The sequence below is a fragment of the Nanorana parkeri genome, unplaced genomic scaffold, assembly GCF_000935625.1.
Source record: "Nanorana parkeri isolate BGI_ZX_2015 unplaced genomic scaffold, ASM93562v1 scaffold13, whole genome shotgun sequence".
NCBI lineage: Eukaryota > Metazoa > Chordata > Amphibia > Anura > Dicroglossidae > Nanorana > Nanorana parkeri.
This window is the reverse complement of record NW_017306281.1, coordinates 3,511,045-3,533,585: the sequence shown is the minus strand read 5'-3', so window position 1 is coordinate 3,533,585 and position 22,541 is coordinate 3,511,045. Positions and strand designations below refer to the sequence as shown.

The 22,541-nt window shown below is 40.6% G+C and overlaps 1 protein-coding gene across 1 annotated transcript in view; it reads left to right on the top strand.

Annotated features, from left to right (window-relative positions):
* The window catches only part of NCOR2 (nuclear receptor corepressor 2), a 432,386-nt gene that overhangs the window by 151,351 nt on the left and 258,494 nt on the right, over positions 1-22,541 (top strand). Inside the window, exon 4 of the mRNA XM_018557336.1 lies at positions 16,155-16,335. Coding sequence (XP_018412838.1) covers positions 16,155-16,335 — 181 coding nt within the window. The remainder of the gene's footprint in view (positions 1-16,154; positions 16,336-22,541) is intronic.

Below are 22,541 nucleotides of genomic sequence, written 5' to 3'. Positions count from 1 at the left end.
TAGGCTTGAAGATACTATATTGGATTGCAATTATGTGTGCTTATTTTGTATGGAGACTCCGAAATTCCTGACAAATTGTTCTCTCTTAACCACTTTACTGAGCAATATCCAATGGAGAAGGCATTTACCAAGAAGTGGCCCAGTCCTGTTGTGGACCCAGCCATTTCTTGCCTTGCAAAAAACTGACTCTTCTTGTTGAGAATGTTCCAGAGTTTAAGAACCATAAAACAGTGTCTAACTACTAAGGTTAAAAACAGAGGTATTAGTTGCATGTCTTCTGCAGACTATGTGGAAGCCACACTGCCTCGTCAAGGATCCTCTGTATGGTGTGGTCCTAACTCTAATCTATGAGAGCCTCCGACTTGTAGCATATATAGCAAAGGATGAACTTGATGTGGGTTCGCCAGGATGTAGCCCAACCTCCTTAAAGGCACAGGGACACACCAGAAGCCCTGCACATCACAACGGCAGCTGTGTCCCCACACCAAATCCACCAAGCAAAACGAATGACAAACGCATGGAAAAGTATCAGTACCTTAACCAGGATATTGTGCTTGGGAGTCTGTTTAAACAGCCCCGATGCTGGCGACGTACACTGTACGTCGTCAGTCACGAAGGGGTTAATGTTCCACCTTTTTTCCGTAAAGGCACATTCCACTAGATCATTCAGTGCTTCTTGGTCTTTTCGATATCAGTCATCTGTTTCTTAGATTTGCAAGGTTGCTACCTGGTTATCATATTATTATTATACAGGATTTATATAGCGCCAACAGTTTGCGCATCGCTTTTCAATGTAGGGCAGACATTACAATCGCAATACAATTCAGGACAAGATGGGGAGGAGGGCCCTGCCATATGTTCAAGTTTTACAAGGTGCATGTTTACGTATCTGCTGATGCAAGTTTTGGGCATATGGTCCTTCAGGCAGCTCTTTGAGCTGCAGTCAGCCCTCAGTTTTTATGCTTTGTTGGTTTGTTAGCATTTTTGTGTGGTGTATTGCCCCACAATCAATTGGACTGCTTTTGGATGTCTTAATGCTCTTAGAATTTTGCTGATCCCGTGTCCCTTAATGAACGGTAAAGAAAACATTATATTTATACTCATGTTGTAAAATTTGTTTCTTGAAGTTAATTTAGGGATATAGTCCCACACCTCTGTGTTTAAGATAATACTGCTTTTCTAGAAACTGAAACATCATTGGTGTGAGAGCGGTTACCCTTGGCTGGCCAAATGACTTTTTTGTTTGCCAGTGTGCAATTCTCCTATATGCAGCAGCATAACCCAATGGTCTCAGAATTCTACTGATATTGTGTCCCTTAATGAACTCCAAGAAACTGATCTTACAGGGAGTCCAAAAATCCTGTTTTAGCATTTTTATTATAGGGTAGGAGGGCATTCTTTGCAGTAAGGTAAAAAACGACCAGTACCTTTTTGCAATTATCTAGAAGTATGTGTTTGTAGATTGTCATTACTAAACATTTCTAAGCCCTCGTTCACACCTGAACGTTTTGTAGCGCGTTCTACGCTCGATGAACGCTCTACAAAATGCTCAAAAATATAAATCCCATTGTATTCAATGGTCTCGTTCCCACCTTGGCGTATTTCCGCCTGTCCCTAACGTGCTATAAAACGGCCCACGCCTGAAAAGGTACAGGTACTACTTTGGGCCGTTTTGTTGCCCGTTTCCATTGGGATACAGCCAAGTAGCCTTCGGAAACGCGCCACGGTCGCGCAACTTTTTTACCGCGAATCGCGGTAAAACAACGCGCGACGGTCGCGCGACAGAAGCGCATATGCAATATGCCTAGGTGTGAACGAGACCTTAAGGTGTGTTTGTTGTTATTTTAAAGATTTGGGTAAAGTTCCTCTTTAATTATCTTTGTGCATTTATCACTTGCTGTTTTCCCTTTCATATAAATGTGATCTCTGAAAAAAAAATTCTTTATTCAAATAGACTGTTAAGTGCAGATCATGCATTTTGAGAGATTTAAGGGTCTTGCAAACACTGTTATTGTGGTCAGTATATCTCCTTTGACATCACTGACCCCGCTAATAAGGAATTGTTAAAATTCTGAATTATGTGTTGCTAAACCACAGAAAAGTGAGGTCATCAGCTTAGCTATGCTGGCTAGAAGTTTTACCGGGATCATAAGACTAGGCACAATGGCAGGTAAAATAGAAAAAAAAAAGTTTTGGATAGCTGGAAGTGTTCGATCTGTTTTACTGCTTTCTTGATCCCTGTTGGGGAGATTCACTCCGTTTGTCCTGGTGAACATTGTCACCAAGGCAGACGCTAGTGGAAAATTCCCAAAAATCACTGGAGCAGGAATCAAGCTGAAATCTTCAAATGGGGTCACCTGACAACTGTAGGATTTCTTTAAGTTGTGTTTGGGACAGAACGTGAAATCTTTCTAATGCGATAGCAAAAACAAAAATCCAGGGGCTTTAACCATTCTCTGTTCTATCCACAGCTAGTAGAAAAATCTTGGCTTTAGATACTGTAGTACATATATGTGTGTGTGTGTGTGTGTGTGTGTGTGTGTGTGTGTGTGTGTGTGTGTGTGTATATATTAGGTAGTGTTATTTATTCATCATCCATCAGGCTCTGTTCAGCCTTTGCTATAACACTGCACTGCTCCAAATTAGCTTTTTTTTTTTTTAAACTGGTGTCACACCCTTCTGGCACCTGTTAATTCACTTACAGCTTGGCAGATTTATACAATATTGTTGGAGCTAGAGGACATTTTTAAAGTATACCTGAAATTACATTTAAAATATAATTACTAGTCCTTGCTGTTTTCTTTACGCTGTGTCTGAATTTGCTTCTGCCTCTTTCCAAGCTGCAGCTTGCATGCAGATAAAATTGGCATGCCTTTCACAGAAGTGACTTAATCCCTGAAACTGGGGTCTTACAGTTGCACTCTACAAATCCCATTATTCATTGTAATGGCTGCATTGTTTACTGGCACTCCATTGTAATGAATGCCTGGTTTACTAGCACTCCAGTTGTGAAAACCATTCTCTAGTAAAACTCCTTATACCAAAAATGAACTTGAAGGGCAAATGCTACCAAATATGACCACATAGCGATTATTAAAAGTAATAGTCATTTTAATAGTATTGTCTTCATTATTTGCCTTTCCAGTGATGTATGTTAATTTACATTACACAATATCTTAATTTTTTTTGCCATCTGTGGGGAGATTTACCTTCACATCCTGTTGCATAGATACAACAGGAAGTGATAGAAAATATCTCCAAGTAAGGGAAATTCTCTCATTTGTCACTACAAGTGTCCCCATTGGAAGGTTTTTCCTCAACTCTCTACTCATTATCAGTCTCCGTGACAGTGGTCACCAGGAGAAATAGAGAGAGTAAGGGACACTGACAGCAGTTAAAAAAAACCTGACAGAGGTACTAACCCTTTAATTTATCCAATACTTAAAGTTTTGCCTTTCGATACACTTTGTAATATGTTTTTTCCTTTTTATTCACTCTTGTATATTCTACAGACTGTTCTGTATTAAATAGGCCAGAATTGAACAAACCTAACCAAGAATAGGAGCCAGCTATAACAACCTAGGGGCCAGTACTACCTGCATATGGTATAGGTAGCGAAACGATAGGTAGTTAGGCAACAGTTAAAGTTAAAGCCGCAACACATCACACTGTGCTCTTGTAGTCATGCTGCATAATAATTATGTAAAGAAACGAAAACACTGGTGTCCAGTCATGTACCATCACTATTCAGTGCAGATCTTGGAGCTCTGGTGCAGCTCCTAGCACCAGATTGGTCAGTTTTTTTAGATGCTGGCAGCAGGAACAGCAATACCAGTGGCGATTTATTCTGCATGAAGGAATGAATCTAGCACGAAGGGCACGAGAAGAGGAGGTGGGTTTATAACAGAAAGTCGTCACCTTCACCCCTCCACATGCATGCCATGGATTGCTGAAATTGTCCTAGTTTCGGCCATCTTTCACAACGTCATCTTTCACGTCATCTTTCACAATGCAGTCATGGTCCTGGAGGTGACAAATGTCGGCTTGAGAAGGGGGAGGAGCATTTGGGCATTGGGGTTTTCCTCAACATGTTGATATAGCTATTGCCGATGGGGAGGTGGGCACTGAAATGCTGGGGCTTTTGTTGGGTAAAGCCAGCACTGCAAGAGTATGTAGCATATATTGTGACTGTATAGGCAGGCTATGTTACATGAGACAGACTGAGCTAAGTTCATCTTTCTCACACGCCTGCAGGACTTGGTTCAGCCTGTCTTACACAACACCGGATGTCAGTACAGTCACATCAGCTGTCGTGTTCTCACGCAGTGCCAGCTCTGACTAACAATAGCCTAAGCATTTCAGCGCCCACCTCCCCACTGGCAGTAGCTTTCAATTACCTGGTTTTTAAGTCCCCCCGGCAGCCAGGAATTGTCCTGATATAGACTTTTATTGTTAATTGAATAATATAATAATTTTATGTAAACTAGGAATGCACCGATACTCGGCATTTTCACGAGTACTCTTGAAAATACCCCGATACCAATACTTTACATTTTTAAAGTAAAGCGACTGCCTGGGGTCCTTTGCTTGCTGGGGAACTCGGCAGCCATCCTATGAACCGCGGCGCCTCTTTACAGCGCTGGCCGCATATCTCCTCCTCCTTCCCAGAGAACCATGCAGCGCTGCTCACAGCACTTCCATCTCCCACGAGACCTTCCGTACCCCTGGTGAGACCCTCTACAGCCCTCCTGAGACCCCACACAGCACACCCGAGACCTTAGGGAGGTTTGCACAGAGTGGAGGATAGAAAAGGGTGGGGCTATGAAATGAAGAGCAGGGTGAAAACCCATGGCTGCCTAATCACCTGCATGGGTTTTAGGGAGATGTGTCTTGTATATCACCAGTTCAGGCTGCCTGTCGTAATGCCCTCCCAGTAGTTGCAATATGTGATAAGTGATATTTACAAAGATGTGTGACTGGACATGATGGGGCAGCAACTTTTGTAGTTTCAGTTCCACTTTACTTTTTTGGAACAGTGCCAGTCATTAGTCCATGTCAGAACTACCATGCTGTAAATGTCACAAGAGTCACTCTTGGCCACATCAAGACTAACTTACCTGCTGGGAACCTCAGCATCATTCTGAAAGGCCGGGCATTAGGAATCAGAATTATGGGTCTGTTTTTAAAAGCACAGACTGGCTCATGGCAGTTTTTATTTGCCTTCAAGTCTTTGTTTTAATAGTTTAGTCACTCATGAGTTAAATTATTTAGCACTGATGTATACAAACTGGAGCAAAGAAAAGTGCAGATATTAAAGTAAACATGTCTTAGGCAATTCTAAACAGTCAGTAGATCCAGAGATAGAAACATTATGGACAAATATAGACTGCAAAATTTGAGCTTGGCTCCACCAACCCTATGTAATGAAGCACTTTAATGGCAAGTGAAGCCACTGATTACAATAAAGGAGTACTAGGTAGGTTTAGGAGTTGAGAAATAGTGGAAAAAGCTCTAGTTTAGGTTTTTTTGCCTTTTTTTCTGCTGTTACTTAAATCAGAATTTTAATCTACTTATATGTTGCCTACACTGCACCGACCCCTTCTTCATCAACATTCTAATGACATTTTTAAATAAAACCATTCTGTTTTCATTGCATACCCTATTGAAGATCCAATGATGTCAGCATTGGGTCTCTGTCTTCGCCGTGCAATGCAGGCAGATCATGGCTGGTGGGAGGAGGTGGTAAGCGGCTGCTCCTAAAAAATCACAGCACCCTGTCTCAGTACTCCTTAACCCTTAGGCCCCATTCACACTGAGTGGATTTCGAAATGTTGCTTTTTGAATCTACCGCGCAATATCGCCTGTAGCTCAACGCTGTCGCTCGTGCAGGACCCTTTTTTGCGTGGATGTCGCGCGAGTTTGCTCTTTTTGCATGCATGCAGCCCAATAGTGAAGGTCGCGCGATCGTCGCGCTATATCGATCACGCCAGATTGTTTCCAGACCCAAAATGCATCCTAATGTATCCCTATGCTATTTCTGGCCTTCGTTCACACCAGCGCAGTCCGTTCCAGACCAGACCAGAAAAATAATGCATGTCTCATTTTGTCTGCTTTGGAACTGCGGGCTGGTTCACACCATTTTTCCGGCCACATCTGGTCCGGAAATGATGTCAACCTGCACTCAGCAATGATGCAAGCATTGGGCTGGTTGGTGTTTTCCAGTAAAGATCAGTGCCAGATCACATAAATCCAGTCTGTTGGATGCTCTGCAAACTGATTTACTATTGGCCAAATACACCCTCTGGTTCTCCATTGTGAAGAGCTTATCTGCCTGGAATCAGAGGAGAGTCTCCAGCCTCTTCTGATCCCAAGTCACATATTTTTGGTGAGAGGAGAAATGGAGAGTAATAAGTACACCAGGCTTGGCACTGAAGAGAATTCTTTGCAGCAGATAGAATATTAGAAGGAGCATCAAATAGGAAAGAAATAATGTTAAAATTACCAGCCAAGCCCCACTGAGTTATTCTACCCCGCTCTTGGGCAGACGGAACCCTGAAATCAGTGGAACTGGCATCAATACAAGACCGATAACCGTTGTATGCATAATGACATAGCTGTCCTTTAATGTGTGTGCATGTGTTATATAATTCATACACTGAAAAATAAGCAGCATGATTAGAAAAAAGGTCACATTTTTAAATATCCTCAAAATGTTGGTTTGTCTTCAACCTTCCTGACCCGATACTTTATGTATGTTGCTAACATCATATTGTAGATCAGAGATGGTGCTTCTTGATTGTCTGCTTCCTCTTACATTCTTTTGTGACTGAACAGGCTTGTGAGCAAATGAGCTGTTCCCTAGGCTGCATCCAGCCAATCCATTGCCCATGCCTTGAGCACTTACAGCTGGCGGTATTCTAATAATAATGTAAACCAGCTTTTACTGGCACTTAACGAAAGCAGTCAGAATAATGATCTATAGTTGTGTTGGTTCGAGAACAACTCTTCCATATGTGACTGTCATAGTTAGTAAATTCTGAATGTTTTTTGCCTAATTTCCACATTTGTGTCTAGCAAATATATATATTTGCTGATTCTTACAGTAACCATTTATATATTTAGTAATACTATATACTAATATAGATTGTCACAGAATAGCAAATTTCTTTAAATAGTTTCCTGCTGCCAAAAATGATATTTCATTGAACTTTTTGGTCATTGTTTGGGATCTTCTCTGGGGGTCCCGAGGTGACATTAGGGGTCTTGGAGACCCCTGATGTCTCCATAAAGAGGACCTGTCATGTAAATTAGCTATCACATAGGGAGCTTCTTAGGCCACTATGTGATAGCAATAAAGTTAAGTGTAAAAAAAAAAACTGTAATAAAAAAATGAAAGAAGCATAATATTAAAAAAAAAAAAGCATGCGTCGGGTGTGCCTATGTGCGAAAATTATAATTCTGCCTATGGTACAATACACATGTCACATATCACCGCGAACGTCACAGTGAGAGCAATAATTCTTGGGCCATTAATCAATTTTAAGGCTTGGCATGTTTGGTGTCTATTAACCCTGACTGGTGAAATTTTTGACTGACTGGTGAGACACCCTAATATTTTTCCAGCCCTGTGTGTGTGTATGTATGTGTGTTATGTGTGTGTGTTTGTATGTATGTGTGTGTGTGTGTGTGTATATATATCTATATCTATATCTATAGATATAGATATAGATATATATATAAAATAAAAAATGATGCCCCCCCTGATGCCGTAGGACCCCTCTGCCCTTATGCTGGCAGTTAGAATAATGTGATTGGGCGAATATGGTCACAAATATTTTTTGTGTGAACTTTATATTAGCTGCTTCCCTATTGTGACGAAAGTAGTTATTAGTTACAGGTAGTGGGTTTAACAGCATCACAGAATTATAATTAGTTTCCCTTGAGCTGGAATTATTCTTTAACTGCATTGAAAGTCTCTTCTATATTCTGTGATCAAATATGCAGCATAGTTTGGAGTATCTTGTAGGGTTGCCACCTGTCCAGGATTCACCCGGACAGTCCAGGTTTTGAATGCTGTGTTCGGGTTTCATGGCATCAGAAACCCGGACACAAGATGTCAAGCAGACAGGGACAACCAAAATTAAGACTGGCCCCCCACTGAAAAACTGAAAACAGTCTCAACTGTGATATTTACATATGAATGGACCGCGCAATTTACATATGAAAAAGTTACGACTTATTCTCCCAAAAAAATATCTGCGCGTCGCCTGAGTGTTCGGGTTTCGCTTGAAGAAAAGGTGGCAACCCTGGTATGTTGTGAAGTGTATTTAGGAGTAAAAATAGTTGGTAGTTGGCGTTAGGTAATGTAATAAGAATGTTAAACAGTTTACCATAGGGACCAAAAGGAAGTAGTTGTTCAGGTTATTAAGGTTTTTATTGTGTCATGTTTAGTCAAATTCTTAATTTTAGGGGAAAGCCATGAAGGAACATAGCTGCAGGTGTATCTTGCAGCAGACAAAGGGCCATAGTCTGAGGTATTCTGCTGAATAGAAAAATAAACAGCACATGGGCCACACAAGGATAACTTTGCTTTTGTGTAAATGCTTGCCTTCTAATTTAATATGTGTGGCTCATACCAAGATTCGTCTGGATTAGATTGCATTCCTCTCTTTGCTTGCTCTGTTTTGGCAAGATTGAGCATGAACTGGGTGTGAATTCTTGCAGCACTGAGCTGCCTTAAGCATCTTAGGCTACATTCACACTTGTCTCCTGCTTTGATTTTATTCAAACACAAAGGATATGATCTAGGAAGTATACACAAACTTGATGCTTACCAGATAATTTCCTCTTGCGTTTAAATGTATCTGTGTTTCCATGCGTTTACATACACTCAGAGTATCTAATCTGCCCTGGAAGCATGCATTTCTATTTTTTACATTGCAGCTAACTGCAGATTAATGTGCAGTGTGAATTATACCATTTAAAATCATTCTATGCATTTAGAATTGTCCTATAAATGCATGCATGTCACTGCCAGTGTGAATGAGATGTATACACGGTGCTCTGTAATATTTGTTTCCATTGCCTACACTTTTCTTTTAATGTCAATGCTCACTTTGCTGTAACCCATTTTCTGTGAGAATTCAGAGTTCTTCTAAATTGAAAACATGCTCTTGGGCGAAGTTGTTGTGGTTTGTATTCTGTGTTGCCCTTTAGCAGAAACACATTGTGATTTCATATCTGACTCCACTTTTTGCCAAGGAATGGAAGAGCTAACCATAAAAGCCCTGTAGAGAGCTATATGGGCCAAATTAATTGAATGACTCTGCCAAAACGTATCCAATAAACCTTTTATTCCTCATTTGAAAGAATAAGCACAATTTTTCAGTACATGGAAATTCTGTGTAGGTGGTAAAGCACTTTTTTGGTTGCACAGTAAAGAGAAAAATATAATATATTTTATAGTATCCTTGTGTTCCCTCGGCCTTGTTTATTGTTGATCTTACCACGAATATTGTAAATGTCAATTTTTTAGCTAGAGAAACTACATTGTGGTCTACACATTTCATTATACTTGTGTGTGTGTGTACATGTCAGTTATATATTTCTTTTAATATTTGTTTTTCTATCTTTATCTTTTACTGGAGCTGGCTATTTATAAAGCTCATGCAGGTTGTGATATTGCCTAAAATCTACCATGCCCTTAGCATGTGATTTTTCTCCTTCTCCTTTGTATATTGTAAAACAAAACTTAAATAATAATTCCATATAAAACATGATGGCCGGCATTCTCTATGTCTCAGTTGTAGACTAGATGAGGTGTTAGTCATTTTTTTTCTTTATGTTTTGAAAGAGAAACATCTTTATTTATTTTACTAAATTGTTTTATATAGTTATTCTAAATATAGTCCAGTTAAAAATAATTATCAGGGTCCCTGGAAATGGGGAAGGCTTTGCTTATCTTTTATAGTAAAGGCTATCTAGAGCAACTCAAAAAATGTTACTGCTCTTCAGGAAACATATCATTCATTCACTTAAAGGATAAGTGTACTTTAAAACAAAGTGCACTTGTCTTTTTGTCCCCTTTAAGCTGACCTAACTGCCCCCCTCCCCATGCACAGATGCATACTTGCCAAGTTCCAATCGGCCCAAATTCTGTTGTTCATTTTACATATCCTCGCTGCACCTACACACTACACCTTCCTTGACTTTTATGAGGCCGTCTCCTATCTGGGAGACGGAGGTAGACAAGTTACATAGAAATTAGTGGGGGATGTACTGCGCAGGAGCGACCAGTAGAGTGAGACTTTTGCAAATGGATGTAAACAAATACGCACTGAAATCCGCCCCAAAGAAGCTCCTGTACTATTTCGGGCGTAGGGCGTTTTTCAGCGTGTCAAAATGCGCTGAAATACGCCCAGGTGGGAGCCATGCCCATAGGAATTAATAGGATTTCACTGCTTGAGCGTTTTTCAGCGCTTCGATCAACGCTGAAAAACGCCCAGGTGTGAACCCAGCCTTAAGGTTGAACTCCAGGTAGTTATAAAATTGTACCATTTCATCCACTTACAATACTAGCAACCGAACTTAATTGATGTTGATACCAACCTCCAGTAACCCCCCCGTATATCAGATCTGAAGCAGGACGGTAAGCACTTGGAGCCAGGCAGGGTTTTGTTATTTTGCACAAGCGTGCTTACAGAAGGGAAGAGGCCTTATCAGCAAGCTGCTACTTCTACTAACCAGGCTGTACTGCTTAACTAAAGTGTGCATTGAGGTCCTGCACCTGGCTGTGCTGTCTGGCAGAGGTAGATGGATCATAAGACTGGCTGAACAGACTTTTAAATGCTCTAATTTACCTTTTAATTGACATGATAATTTAATAATTTTCTACTAATTACATAATTTCTGCTACACTTCATAGTGCAGCTTCTGTTTGCATGATTCTGTGCAGTAAAACCATCTATTTATACTCCAGTATTTGTCAGCAGTCTTGTAGAAGGCTCAGAAAGAAGGGAAGTTCTTGAACGATGAAACACACTGGCTTGTATTTCTGTAGGCTCACATTTGTAACATTCAAAATCTGAGAATACTGGTAACTGTGTTAAAGAGGAAGCTAGCTGCATTGGATGATCAGCGAGATGGAAATGATGGATTAGGCAAAAATCCAAAAACATAAAAAAGGGGGAAGATGGATTTGGTGTAAGGGCGCAAGAAAAATCCTAGACTATAATCGGTACTTAAGCAGATCATGAAACGGATTTTTATTTCTGAGTGTGCAGTGAAGATCTCTAATGAAGTGCGTTAAAAAGATCTCTCTTGAATCAGCTTTACTCTTGACCCCTTCATAAAGAAAATTGTTCCCTGAAGGTCTGCTTCATAAAGTGCATATATAGAAAAGGAAGGTCCAAAAATGGGGAAACGGGTCTAAGGACAAATGGTCCAGGCTAGACACATATGGTTAAAAGGACTTATAAAACAGGTGCTGAGACAGACTAAAGTTCCAAATTAAAAGAAAGTTTAAGAAACAATGGGGAACATATGAGTTACTGAACATGTAGGTTGTGTACACTGCCTTGGTATAAACTCCAAATGTTCATGCTTGCCTGGAGTGTGTTTTTAAAAACTCATTGCAGGAATTTGGTATTTCTGGGTTTATTTTTGTAGCAGAAGACTTAATTATGTGTGCAGAGTACAACAAATCATAAGCTATCAGTTACTGTGTGTAACTTGTAACTGCTGCCTAGATTGGCCAAGTATAAATCAGCCTCACCTGTCTTCCTTCATTGGGGTTGACTTACTAAAGGTATATAAGGCTGTTTACTTTGCAAAGGAATTTTCCCGTTGCTTAGTGAATGAGACAAAGTTCTGCTGACTTCCACCATCTTTGCAATCTTTCCCAATCTTTCAAAGTTCATTTTCACCACAACCCCCAACCCCAAGCAAACCCATTGAGTATAAAATTCTCATACTGCCTGACTGCGTGGACTTAAATTCCTTCTATGAATTAATTGGTGGTAGTCTTCACAATACCGTGGCCGCTGGTTCAGAACATGAACCAAATTCAGCACATCAAGCTTACAGTCGTGCTATTTTGACAGTTAGGTTATATGGTATATTTTCTTTAGGAACTTTACTTCCAGGAATTCCAACTCTGACATACTAAATATACTCTCATCATGCCAATAAAGCTTATTTTAATTTGCACGAGTCACAGTTGTACATGTATGATGGCTACACCCTACATTCCTGGCTTTATGTCTGAGCTTCATCTCTGAAACACTAGATTATATTACTATCCACATTAGATATGTCTTATTAACTATAATCATAATCTAGTAAATTCAGAGATTCCTTATCAAGCCACAAATGGGCGTTGTTATATTTGTTCACAACAAGATATTCTGTTGTTATCTGTAGGCTTCGGGGAAAAAAAAGAACTATAGTAATGGTGCACTTCTTAAAGGAGAACTATGAGGTGAGTGCTTTTCGCTCACCTCATAGTTCTAGCCGACCTGTGATAATGAGACTGTCACAGGTCGGCTCAGTAGATCGGGAGGTTCGCTCACCTCTCGATCCTGTCACGGCTCTCTGCCGTGACAGGGGGAGGGGCTGGATTCCCCTCTCCCCGCTCCGATCTGACTGGCGGAACGGACGGGGGAGGGGCGGGTACAGCTGGCTCTGCCTCTAGATAGGCAGAGCCAGCTGTCACTCACGCAGCTGGGCGGATTCGCTCCGGCTGCGGCGTCTCAGTATACCGCGAGCTGTAGCTCGCGGTATACTGAGCTTAGGGTAACGGGAGGACGCTAGTTTGTGTCCTCCCGTTACCCTAAGGAGAACTATGGGGAAAAACACTGACCCCATAGTTCTCCTTTTAACTCTATGAACATATTTCTAATTGAACCTGCAGCAACATATATTTTTAAAACCTGTTTATAAATACCATTTTTTATATCACTGCTGTGTAACTGTTCAGTAGAATTCAGCCACTTGGGTAAGAACACCACTTAAGCACAGCATGATCAAACAGTGAGTTTGATATTTGGGTCTTTCACTCGGAAAGAGCAGATAAAATAGTTGTTTTTATGCATTTTTCCTTTGGCTTTAGTTCCTGTGACTTTCCACACTATGCAATTCATGTCCCCACAGAGTCTCTGATTATGAATAAGTCATACTCCCATACCTTCTTTAGCTCTGTTAAAATATTTAGGTCTGTAAATGAGCACATGCCTTAAATGCTTAAATAGGATTTGACTTGCAAGAAGACTCAGATGTTTGCTAAGGCACATCAAACCTGTGTCCTTCTTGAGAACTTCCCTCTGGTGACATTACAGAGAGGTCACTGGACTCCGCCAGTGTAAACACATAAACAAGATGGGTGGGGGGACAAGGGAAAATTCCTGGTTGTATTTATTTATAATAGAGATGTCTTAAAGCGGTTGTTTAAATTTCATGTGGATCCTACATACAGTATTTATGCTCCTAGTTATTCACTCCATTAAACCTTCAGCCATGGATGTCTGGTTTAATGTAAGCATTCTGAAGAACAGACTTATATACAGTATATATTTAAGAACGATCAGCCAATCCTGCCTATGTTAGTAGCAGTGTTCCATATATTTTGGTAAAGCCCCTTAGTGTGGATGTGCTTTTTTGCTTCTAATGTGCTGTATAACCTAATCACTTCTGATCCTGACATTTAAAAATAGGAGCTGCAGAACTGTCTGAATTGATAGAAAAGTCACAACTAAAAGAATAGATAGAATGTTTTCCAAAACTATAGAGTTATTTCATATGTTTATATTGTCATGGTCTGTAATTGCCAGTTTCTTTATGATAATTATCAAATGTGTGTGTTATGTTTATCATTTTCCCTGTACTGTATTAGATTTTCTCTATATGCTCAGGGATCCCAACCTGAAAAAAGTAATTTGAGGGAGTTGCCCTTCTCATTTCAGGGAGGTGTCCTCTGCCCCCTCCCCAGGGGAGTCATTGAAGAGCACCCCACTGAAATTATGGCAGATGGCAAAGAAGCTATTGCTTCCCGTGCTATCTGCTGTGTGTTTTTTTTTTTTTGTATTCTGACAGCTGCTGCCGTCAGAATAATAATTAAAAAAAAACAGCATAGGAATGAATGGCTAGATTGCTATTGGCTATTTCAGTTTGCAATAGCCAATTGCAAACTGGCTATCGCACCCTCCCTCTGCTGCTGTCAGTCAGCAGGAGGAGGACCTGATGGAGAACTTCAGGTCCACCTCTGCTGATTGACAGCAGCAGTGGGCCGGTGCAATAGCTAGTCTGCTATTACAAATTCAAATAGCCAACAGCTATTCATTTCTATGCTGTCTGTTTTTTGTTTTTTTGTTTTTTTTAATCAGCATGGAAAGGTTTACTCTTAAAGCAGAGTAAACCTTTCCGGTAGAAAATGTTTCTCTCCTAGGCGGCTGGGAGCCGCTATCTAATAGCGGTAGACTACCGGAGCGTCCAGGAGAGTTGGGATGTCTGTATGCTAAAGGATATAGATGATTTTTTTTGTTCTTTCATTTTATGTGAAATGTTACATGGGTATGGTGCATTTATGGCACACTTGTACTGGTAACTTGTATTTAGTATTGCAGCCTTATGTCATTAATAAAGTATTTTACTGACTTTTTAGAATCGGTCTCCTAAATGGCAAAACAAACAAAAAAGCCATTCAAAAGCTGAGCAATGGATGTGAGCAGATAGCCCAGTTAGTGCCCATGATGTATCTTACTTTTTTCAAAACATGTAATAAGTAGGGCTGCAACCAACAATTGATTAATCGATAATGAGAATTAGTTGGTTGGATCCCCTAGCTCTCTCCTCCATGCTGGGAGCCGGGGGTTTCATCGGCTCTGTGTCCCCTCCAATCGGAGTGCACAGCAAGCAGTGGGCGGGTGCAATAGCCAGCCTGCAATTGCAATCTGCAATAGCCAATAGTAGGGTGGCTGTTGCACCAGCCCACTACCTCCTGTGTTTACACTCAGCTGCCATCTGCGGAATCTTGCCACTGGCAGCTGTCATTTCCTGGCTGAAGCTGTTCAAGCGCAATGTGTTTACTTTAGCTTGCAGCCTGAAAAATTGAGTTTGGGGTGGTGCTGAAGAGCTATTTAGGAAACAAAATGTAATACGTTTGAAAATGTAGCTTTTTATTTACCCTGTTAAAAGAAAAAAGTAGCTTTAGTGATGCGACTATTATATTTTGGTATGAGGCAAACCTGTATGTTAGCATCCTTGGTCTTTGTAGTACTGTATTTGTAATTTCAGAATATATCCGAATATATTATTCATTTGAATATGTTCTGTAAAACACGTGTAAATTATGGTTTATTAAAGGAGAAGTATTGCAATAGTAAAATGTACTTTTCCTAATAGTTTAAGCCGGTGTGTGACACTGCAGCTGTCGCATACCGGCTCTATAGCTCGAGAACTGAGCGATCACAGACCACTGATCACTTAGCTCACGGCTTCTCCCTGCTGAGAGCGGTGGCAGTCAGTCGCCGTTCCCTGCAGAAATGCCTCCCTCCCCTCCCTCCCCTCTCTCTGTTCCTCCAGCACTCACTGGAGGGACAGACAAGGGAGGGGTGGGCACAGCTGGCTCTGGCTCTAGAGAGGCAAAGCCAGCTGTCAGGCAGCGGGGTGCATCCTGACAATATTGTTGGGATCTTTCTTAGCTGCAGCGCGGCTCTGCGCTGTCAACATATAGCGGGCAGTAGCCCACTATATATGCTGATTTAGGGTCACAGGAGGGCATTAATAAATGAGAACTAAAGCTAAAAAAAAAGGTTTGGCTTTAGTTCTCTTTTAAAGGGAGATTATAATAAATGATACATTTTGATTAGAGATGGGTACACTTATCGCATGCCCGTCGCCATCCTATGAACACACTGGTAGCATTCATATTGTGCATTGTGTTTAATAGATATACATTAGAAGCCATGATTGCTACAAACTCACACTTATATAGATAGATATGCTTCTGTCTTTCCATTGGTGGCTTTCCAGTACATATGCTCAGTATGTTTGTGTCTCCCGAGGTAGTCTTGATGTTCAGATTCATAACTGCCTGTCTTAACTGTACAGTGGTTCAGTTTGAAATTCTACCTAACCTTTTTGTGTTGGTCTTTCTCCAGGTCACAAGAACTGCATGGGAGAGGAGATCACCATACATACATATCCGACATGAGCAAGGCGGGCGATATGGAAATGACTGAGACAAAAAGGCCTAGACTGGAACTAATGCAGGAACCGCTAATCAGACACTCACAATTTATGGGCCAGAGCCAACATTCAGCCAGTGAGGAACTGAACAAGGTAGTGAAACCCTAACTATTAATGTCGTTTTTTATTAGATGTATAAACATTTAAACTCATATGGGGCGGATTGATAAAGACCAAATCAATACATCTGCTTAGTTAAAACTTCCTAGGACTAATTATTAAAAGGTGCACAAGCCTATTTGTAAATTTTTCACCAGATTAAAGTGCCCTTATACCAGCGTGCACCAAAATTGTTGGTGCTTATCTGAGACCTGCAGTTGATTGATTCCTTTTGGGTTTGGAAAAACGCTATCGGTGCATCCCTAGTTAAAACCTCTGTGTCCCATTCAAAATATTTCTCCACTTCTGGTGCCAGAGATGCAACGAATCTCCCTAAAGTGAAGGGAATTCACCTCTGACACAGTTATCACCAGAAAAGGTGTCCCCATTGCAAAATGTACCCTTATCTCTTGTTCTGGTGACAACTCTAGAGTTTAATCTCCCCAGTGGGGTCACGATTCTTTCTTCCAAACATTTTAAAAGATATGTGCATCCCGCAGCCTTACAAGACCTAGTTTGAAAGCCCTGTAGGCCCTTTCTAGGAACTAATGAACATCCACTGTTTTACTTTGTGGAAAAACATCTGTGCAATAGGTACCTATCAGGTGCCTTTGGAGACCCTATCAGGGTCTAAAGTTTAAAAAGCTTTACTTCCCTACAGTAGAGTACTGTGTATGCTAGCCTCTATGGTAGCCCATTAGTCCTACCCCTCCTCTGTTCCAGTGCTGCGGCCTCAGAGAGCCTCTGCCTGTGTACTCCCATGTCACTACTGACTCCTGCAGTGAAATGTGGATGTATTACGGAGGTATACTGCATATGTCTTTTTTCTGCCTTCACAAACACTTCAAGTTGATGGAAGCTGATTTCTAATTGGACGTCATGACTTGCTGCCCACCATTGATCTTTGCATCATATTGTTAATCAAGTCCTATTTGTGCTGGGGAAACCTGGCATCGATTTATCTCCTTATAGTTGACGTAGGTGGGTCCAAGTTACTAGTGTTTATGTAGGGTTAAGAGAATAGTACCATTTATGATTTTCTCTGATTTCATTCCGTTCTGTTCAACGGAACACAATCTGTTTCCATTTATACAGTGTTTTTCTTTTCTCCACTGAGGATGGTACAGAGATAGTTGGAATGCTGTGCAGGTTGTGCTTTGGGATAAGGACTTGAAGATAACCAGCAGGCCCTCCTGTCTGTGTTTCATTTGGATAGTGGCCACAAGGGCGGAAGGCAGCATGTTTTTTTTCTATTATATTAACCCAGGTACTGCTTAGTTTGTTTTTAGGACTTGAATGAATATGTGCAGAGCACAAATCATACAATATGCCTGAGATGTGGTCATATTCTCTTAATTATAATACATATTTTTTAAAAGTCTTTAGGATGTATAGCTTTCCATTTTTGGCAAGTTTATCACTTGGCAGGTCAAATTGTTGTACTCTCTCCCTAAAGCACCATTTGTGATGAGTTGTACTATAGTAGATATATCTTCAGCGTAAATAATGGCTAGGCAAGTATGCCCCTAGTTACCCTTTTGCTTTGCAAACATTAATGAAATCCTAGCTGTTAAGCTTCTTGCTTACCCAGGGATAGAATGGTTTAACATTTTTAAGAAAGGTTATTAATAAAAATCATAAGGCTCCTTTCACACAGCATTCCGATCCCACAGCATTGTTAATCTATGAGCATTGTGATGTAAGTGGTTGTGTGACACATTTTCGCTTGCATCTGACTACCCATAGACCTAACATGGGTCTGGTTAGTTCAAGTTTTCTCACAAGATGGAGGAAAAAACTGAACAGACACGGATGTTGTAAAAGTGACATCTGTTCCATTCTGCTACATTCTGCAGGGGATCTGTGCACAGATGCCCTGCTGATCTGAATGGACCCACCCTCGAGAAAGGGGCATAATCATTATGTGATATGAATTCTACACTATCTACTTTGTTACCTTTACATCCTTTTATCTGTGGGGTTCAGATTCTACAACAGTCTATGCCACGATCAAATAAACTCTAAAAGTCATGGAACTAGAATGTGATTGCTTCTAATATATACCCTATATACTATTCGGGACGGCTTATACTCGAGTATATACGGTATGTATCATCATGAAATAAAGTTCTTCAAAAAATACACTGAATAATAGAGAACTGTGTAGGTTATGAACATATGTTCTTACAGAAATACAATGATTATGCTGTTATTCACTTTCTTTGGAAGATCTACTATAAAGGAAAATACAGTAAACTCCCAGTTATCCGACACCTACCGATCCCTGTAGTGGCTAGATTCCACAGCCGGCAGGTGATTGTAAACAGCCGGGAGCAATAACCAGACCGCTATTGGCCATTTCAAATTGCAATAGCAATTGGGCTGTTGCACCTGCCCACTGAGCAGAGGAGCGGATACGGAGATAGTTCTCTTTTAGGTCCTCTCCTCTGCTTAGTGGGTGGGTGCAATAGCCAGCCTTCTATTGCAATTTGAAATAGCCAATAGCAGGTTGGCTATTGAAACCCGCCCACTGAGCAGAGGAGCGGACCTGAGTGAGAAAGTTTAAAGTACAATAGCCAGCCTGCTATTGGTTACTGCAATTGGCTATTGAAACCCACCCACTGAGCAGAGGAGGAGCGGACCTGAGTGAGAAAGTTCCCCGTTGTTTACATTCGGTTGCAGGCAATCTAGATAAATAGTAGTTTGTTGCTAACAAGTTTTTTTAGTGTGTACCAAGCGACCGGCAATTTTTTTGTGTGCATCAAGCGGCCGGCAAAAAAAGAAATCAAGAACATATGTTCTTGATTTTGTTTGCTGGTTGCTTGAGAGTGCAGTTTGCTTGAATGCCGGATAATGGGGAGTTTACTGTATTGGTGTTGAACATACAAATCTGATTTTTTTTGTAATATAAAGAGAATTATTTCAGGATTTAGTAATGGAGAGCACCTCTATTTTATAGTATTTATGTGAAAGACCCAGAGTTCTGATGGAAAATTAGTGTAAATGAAAGGGTGTGCATTTCTAGGCAGCCGTTGACATGCTGTAGGAAGGGTAATAGGACTAACTCCAAAAGGAACCGGTAACACACGTAGCTCCTAACTGTTATCAGCCGGCCACATATACACACACAGCTGTTTGTTCTTGTGACGTATAGCAAGCTTAGCAAGTGTATTTCTACGGGGAATTCTGGTGTGCAAAGGGGAAGCACAGGTTCTGAATCAAGACCCTTGAGACTGTGCGATAATTATTCTCTGTTACTGTTCCTTTGCTCTAAATATGTTATTGTTCACTAGAAAGTGTGTCCACCAGGGCAGATAAATCATTTATATTTGGGGATCATCTGTGTAATTCATTTACAGAACACAATTATGAGAAATGTATGTTCTGAATGTGATATAAATGTTTCTGCTGTTTATACAGCAATCACTCTGCTATATTAAACTGTGCTCTAAAATAGAGTTTGGGAAATAAAATCTTTGTAAGGTGGCACAGCTAGGAACTGGATTGGTGTCTCGTGGTCTGCTTGGAGTTTGTCCAGCATTGTCCCTGCTTGATGCATCTCAGTACAGCTCTGTTATGGGAATACTAATCTGTTGCTGGGATTAACATCTCAGAGTTTCCAGTGGGCTGGGCCTCCCCCATTATTCATGAAACTGGCTGCAACTTGTATTGACCTTGGCAGGGATCCCAGTTGGCTAGGAGGTAAAATGGCACTAGCAAAATCCTTAGATGCAAAGCGTGGGAGGGGGAGGCTAAGCACTGACCCTCTCTAGAGCTGAAGCACTGTGTCAGGATGTGTAGGGGTGGATTCAGTGTTCAAGCAGTCCATCAACAAAACCTGGAAATAACGCCTGGCGAGCCATGTCTATGCTACCTCAATTTTTGGATAATGAAAAGCAGTGTAAAACAAATAGATGCTTTTACTGGCAGCTGGCTGGCTGTTGTCTTCCAGGAATATCAGCTGTCAGATTCAGTAGTGTTAGCAGTTTTTAACCGACTTTTATTGGTTCATTATTTGGCTGTTTTACTGTCACAAGAAGCTGGCAGACATGCAACCCTGTCACATATTAATGAATATGTTCCAGAATGCTGCGTTGACCAGCAGTAATGCTCATTTATTATACAGAAATCAGGCAATATATTTAATTGTTGCTGCAGGATATACCTGCTTGTTAGCTGAAATGAAGATCCAGTGCATACATTATTTTATAAGATGTTCCACAATAATCCCTTTTCATACGTTGCATGGGTAAATAAGGGGGAAATGAGAGCGTCTATATTGCATGTGTCATTTTTTTGGCGTTAAAATTGTAAATGGAAATTTTCTGGTTCACACTTCTGTGTTTTGAGAGAGAGACTGACTTGTATTAAGATAAATGTAAAATGCAAGTATTGTGCACTTTCCATGTGTTTAGTTGCATTTCCATTGATACCTGACAGACATGTTTTTGTAAAAAAAATATTGCTTCCAGAACTGTTAAAAATGCCAAGTATAGTGCCATTGAGTATTTTAAGTACAGTTCTTTGTTAACCTTAATTGGATTTTTAGCTCAGTTGACCCTAGAGATGCTATTTGTGCAATTATGGTAGTCTCCATGGGAGCAGGCTCTGATGAAGAATGGTTCAGTATCTCTCACTTTTGCACTGCAGATCATCTCTTTATCACCTAACTCATGAATTGCTTAGTATTGTGAACAAGCAACAGAGTAGCTGTATTGAACCCACCATAAAATATCTTTTACCCATCCTTATTGCTGCAGTGTGCACTCCATGCGATTTGCACATGTGCACTCAGTGCATCACTGAAAGTACTTGGCTGACAGTACATACTATGTGCTGAAGGACATGATTGGCGTAAAAGTACGGTAGTACCAATATTCAAAAAAGGTTCAAGATGCCAACCTGGGAACTACAGATCAGTCAGTCTAACATCAATAGTATGCAAACTGAGGAAATGATAAGGGGCTACTACATAGTGGATTTTGTTCCTGGCAGTGAAATATTAAGTGATAATCAGCATGGATTTAGGTAAGGCGGTTCTTGTCAGACCAACCTACTACCATTCTACAGGGAGGTGAGTAGAGATTTGGATAAGGGAAAGCCGGTGGATGTGGTGTACCTGGATTTTGCCAAAACATCTGACACAGTACCACATAAACGCTTAATACACAAGCTGAAATATATGGACATAGATGAAATGGGTGTGTACATGGATAGAGAACTGGCTCCAGGAACGTGCCCAGAGAGTATTGATAAAGGGCTCTTTTTCAGATTGGTCTAAAGTCGAGAGTGGCGTGCCCCAGGGTTCTGTGCTAGGCGCAATACTTTTTAACCTGTTTATTAATGATACTGGCGACAGTGTTAATAGCCATGTTTCTGAGTTTGATGATGATGATACTAAAATTGGGAGGATAATAGACACAAGCTTAGACATTATAACATTACAAAAGGACCTGGATAAAATAGGGGAGTGAGCAACTACATGGCAGATGAGGTTTAATGTTGAAAAATTTAAAGTAATGCATTTTGGGGTTAACAATAGGCAAGCGGAATACACATTTATGGGAACTCCACTAGGGACGTCAGAAATTTAAAAAAAAATATTTGGAGGTCATAGTCGACTACAGATTGAATAATAGCATGCATTGTCAGGCTGCAGCAAACCAAGCTAGCAGAGTACTGCCATTCATTAAAAAAGGGAATGTACTCTAAACACAAAGCAATCATTTTGCCACTTTATAGATCACTGGTTCGGCTTTATCGAGTACAATTTTGATCACAAATCCACAGAAAGGATGTCCTTGAGCTGGGGAAAGTCCAGAGAAGGGCAACTAAACTAAGGGGCTGGAGGACCAAAGCTATGAGACAAGGTTGCTAAATTTAAACTATAAAGTGAATCAATTAAGAGGGGACATGATTTTGATGTACAAAATGTTTAGTGGAGATGGCAACGTCAGCAATAAATGTTTTACTGTAAACTCCTTTAGGAAGACTAGAGGCCACCACCTAAAATTGGTGAAGAAAAGATTTAACCACAAAGAGGCTTCTTTTCAGTTAGAGTGGTTAAATTTTGGAACTCTCTTCCATAAGCAGTGGTATCAGCAGAGAGTATTAAATAATTCAAAAATCATTTAGATACCTTTCTCAGAGAGCCTTACTTACAGGGTCACGGGTACACTTAAAAACTATACCACACAGGG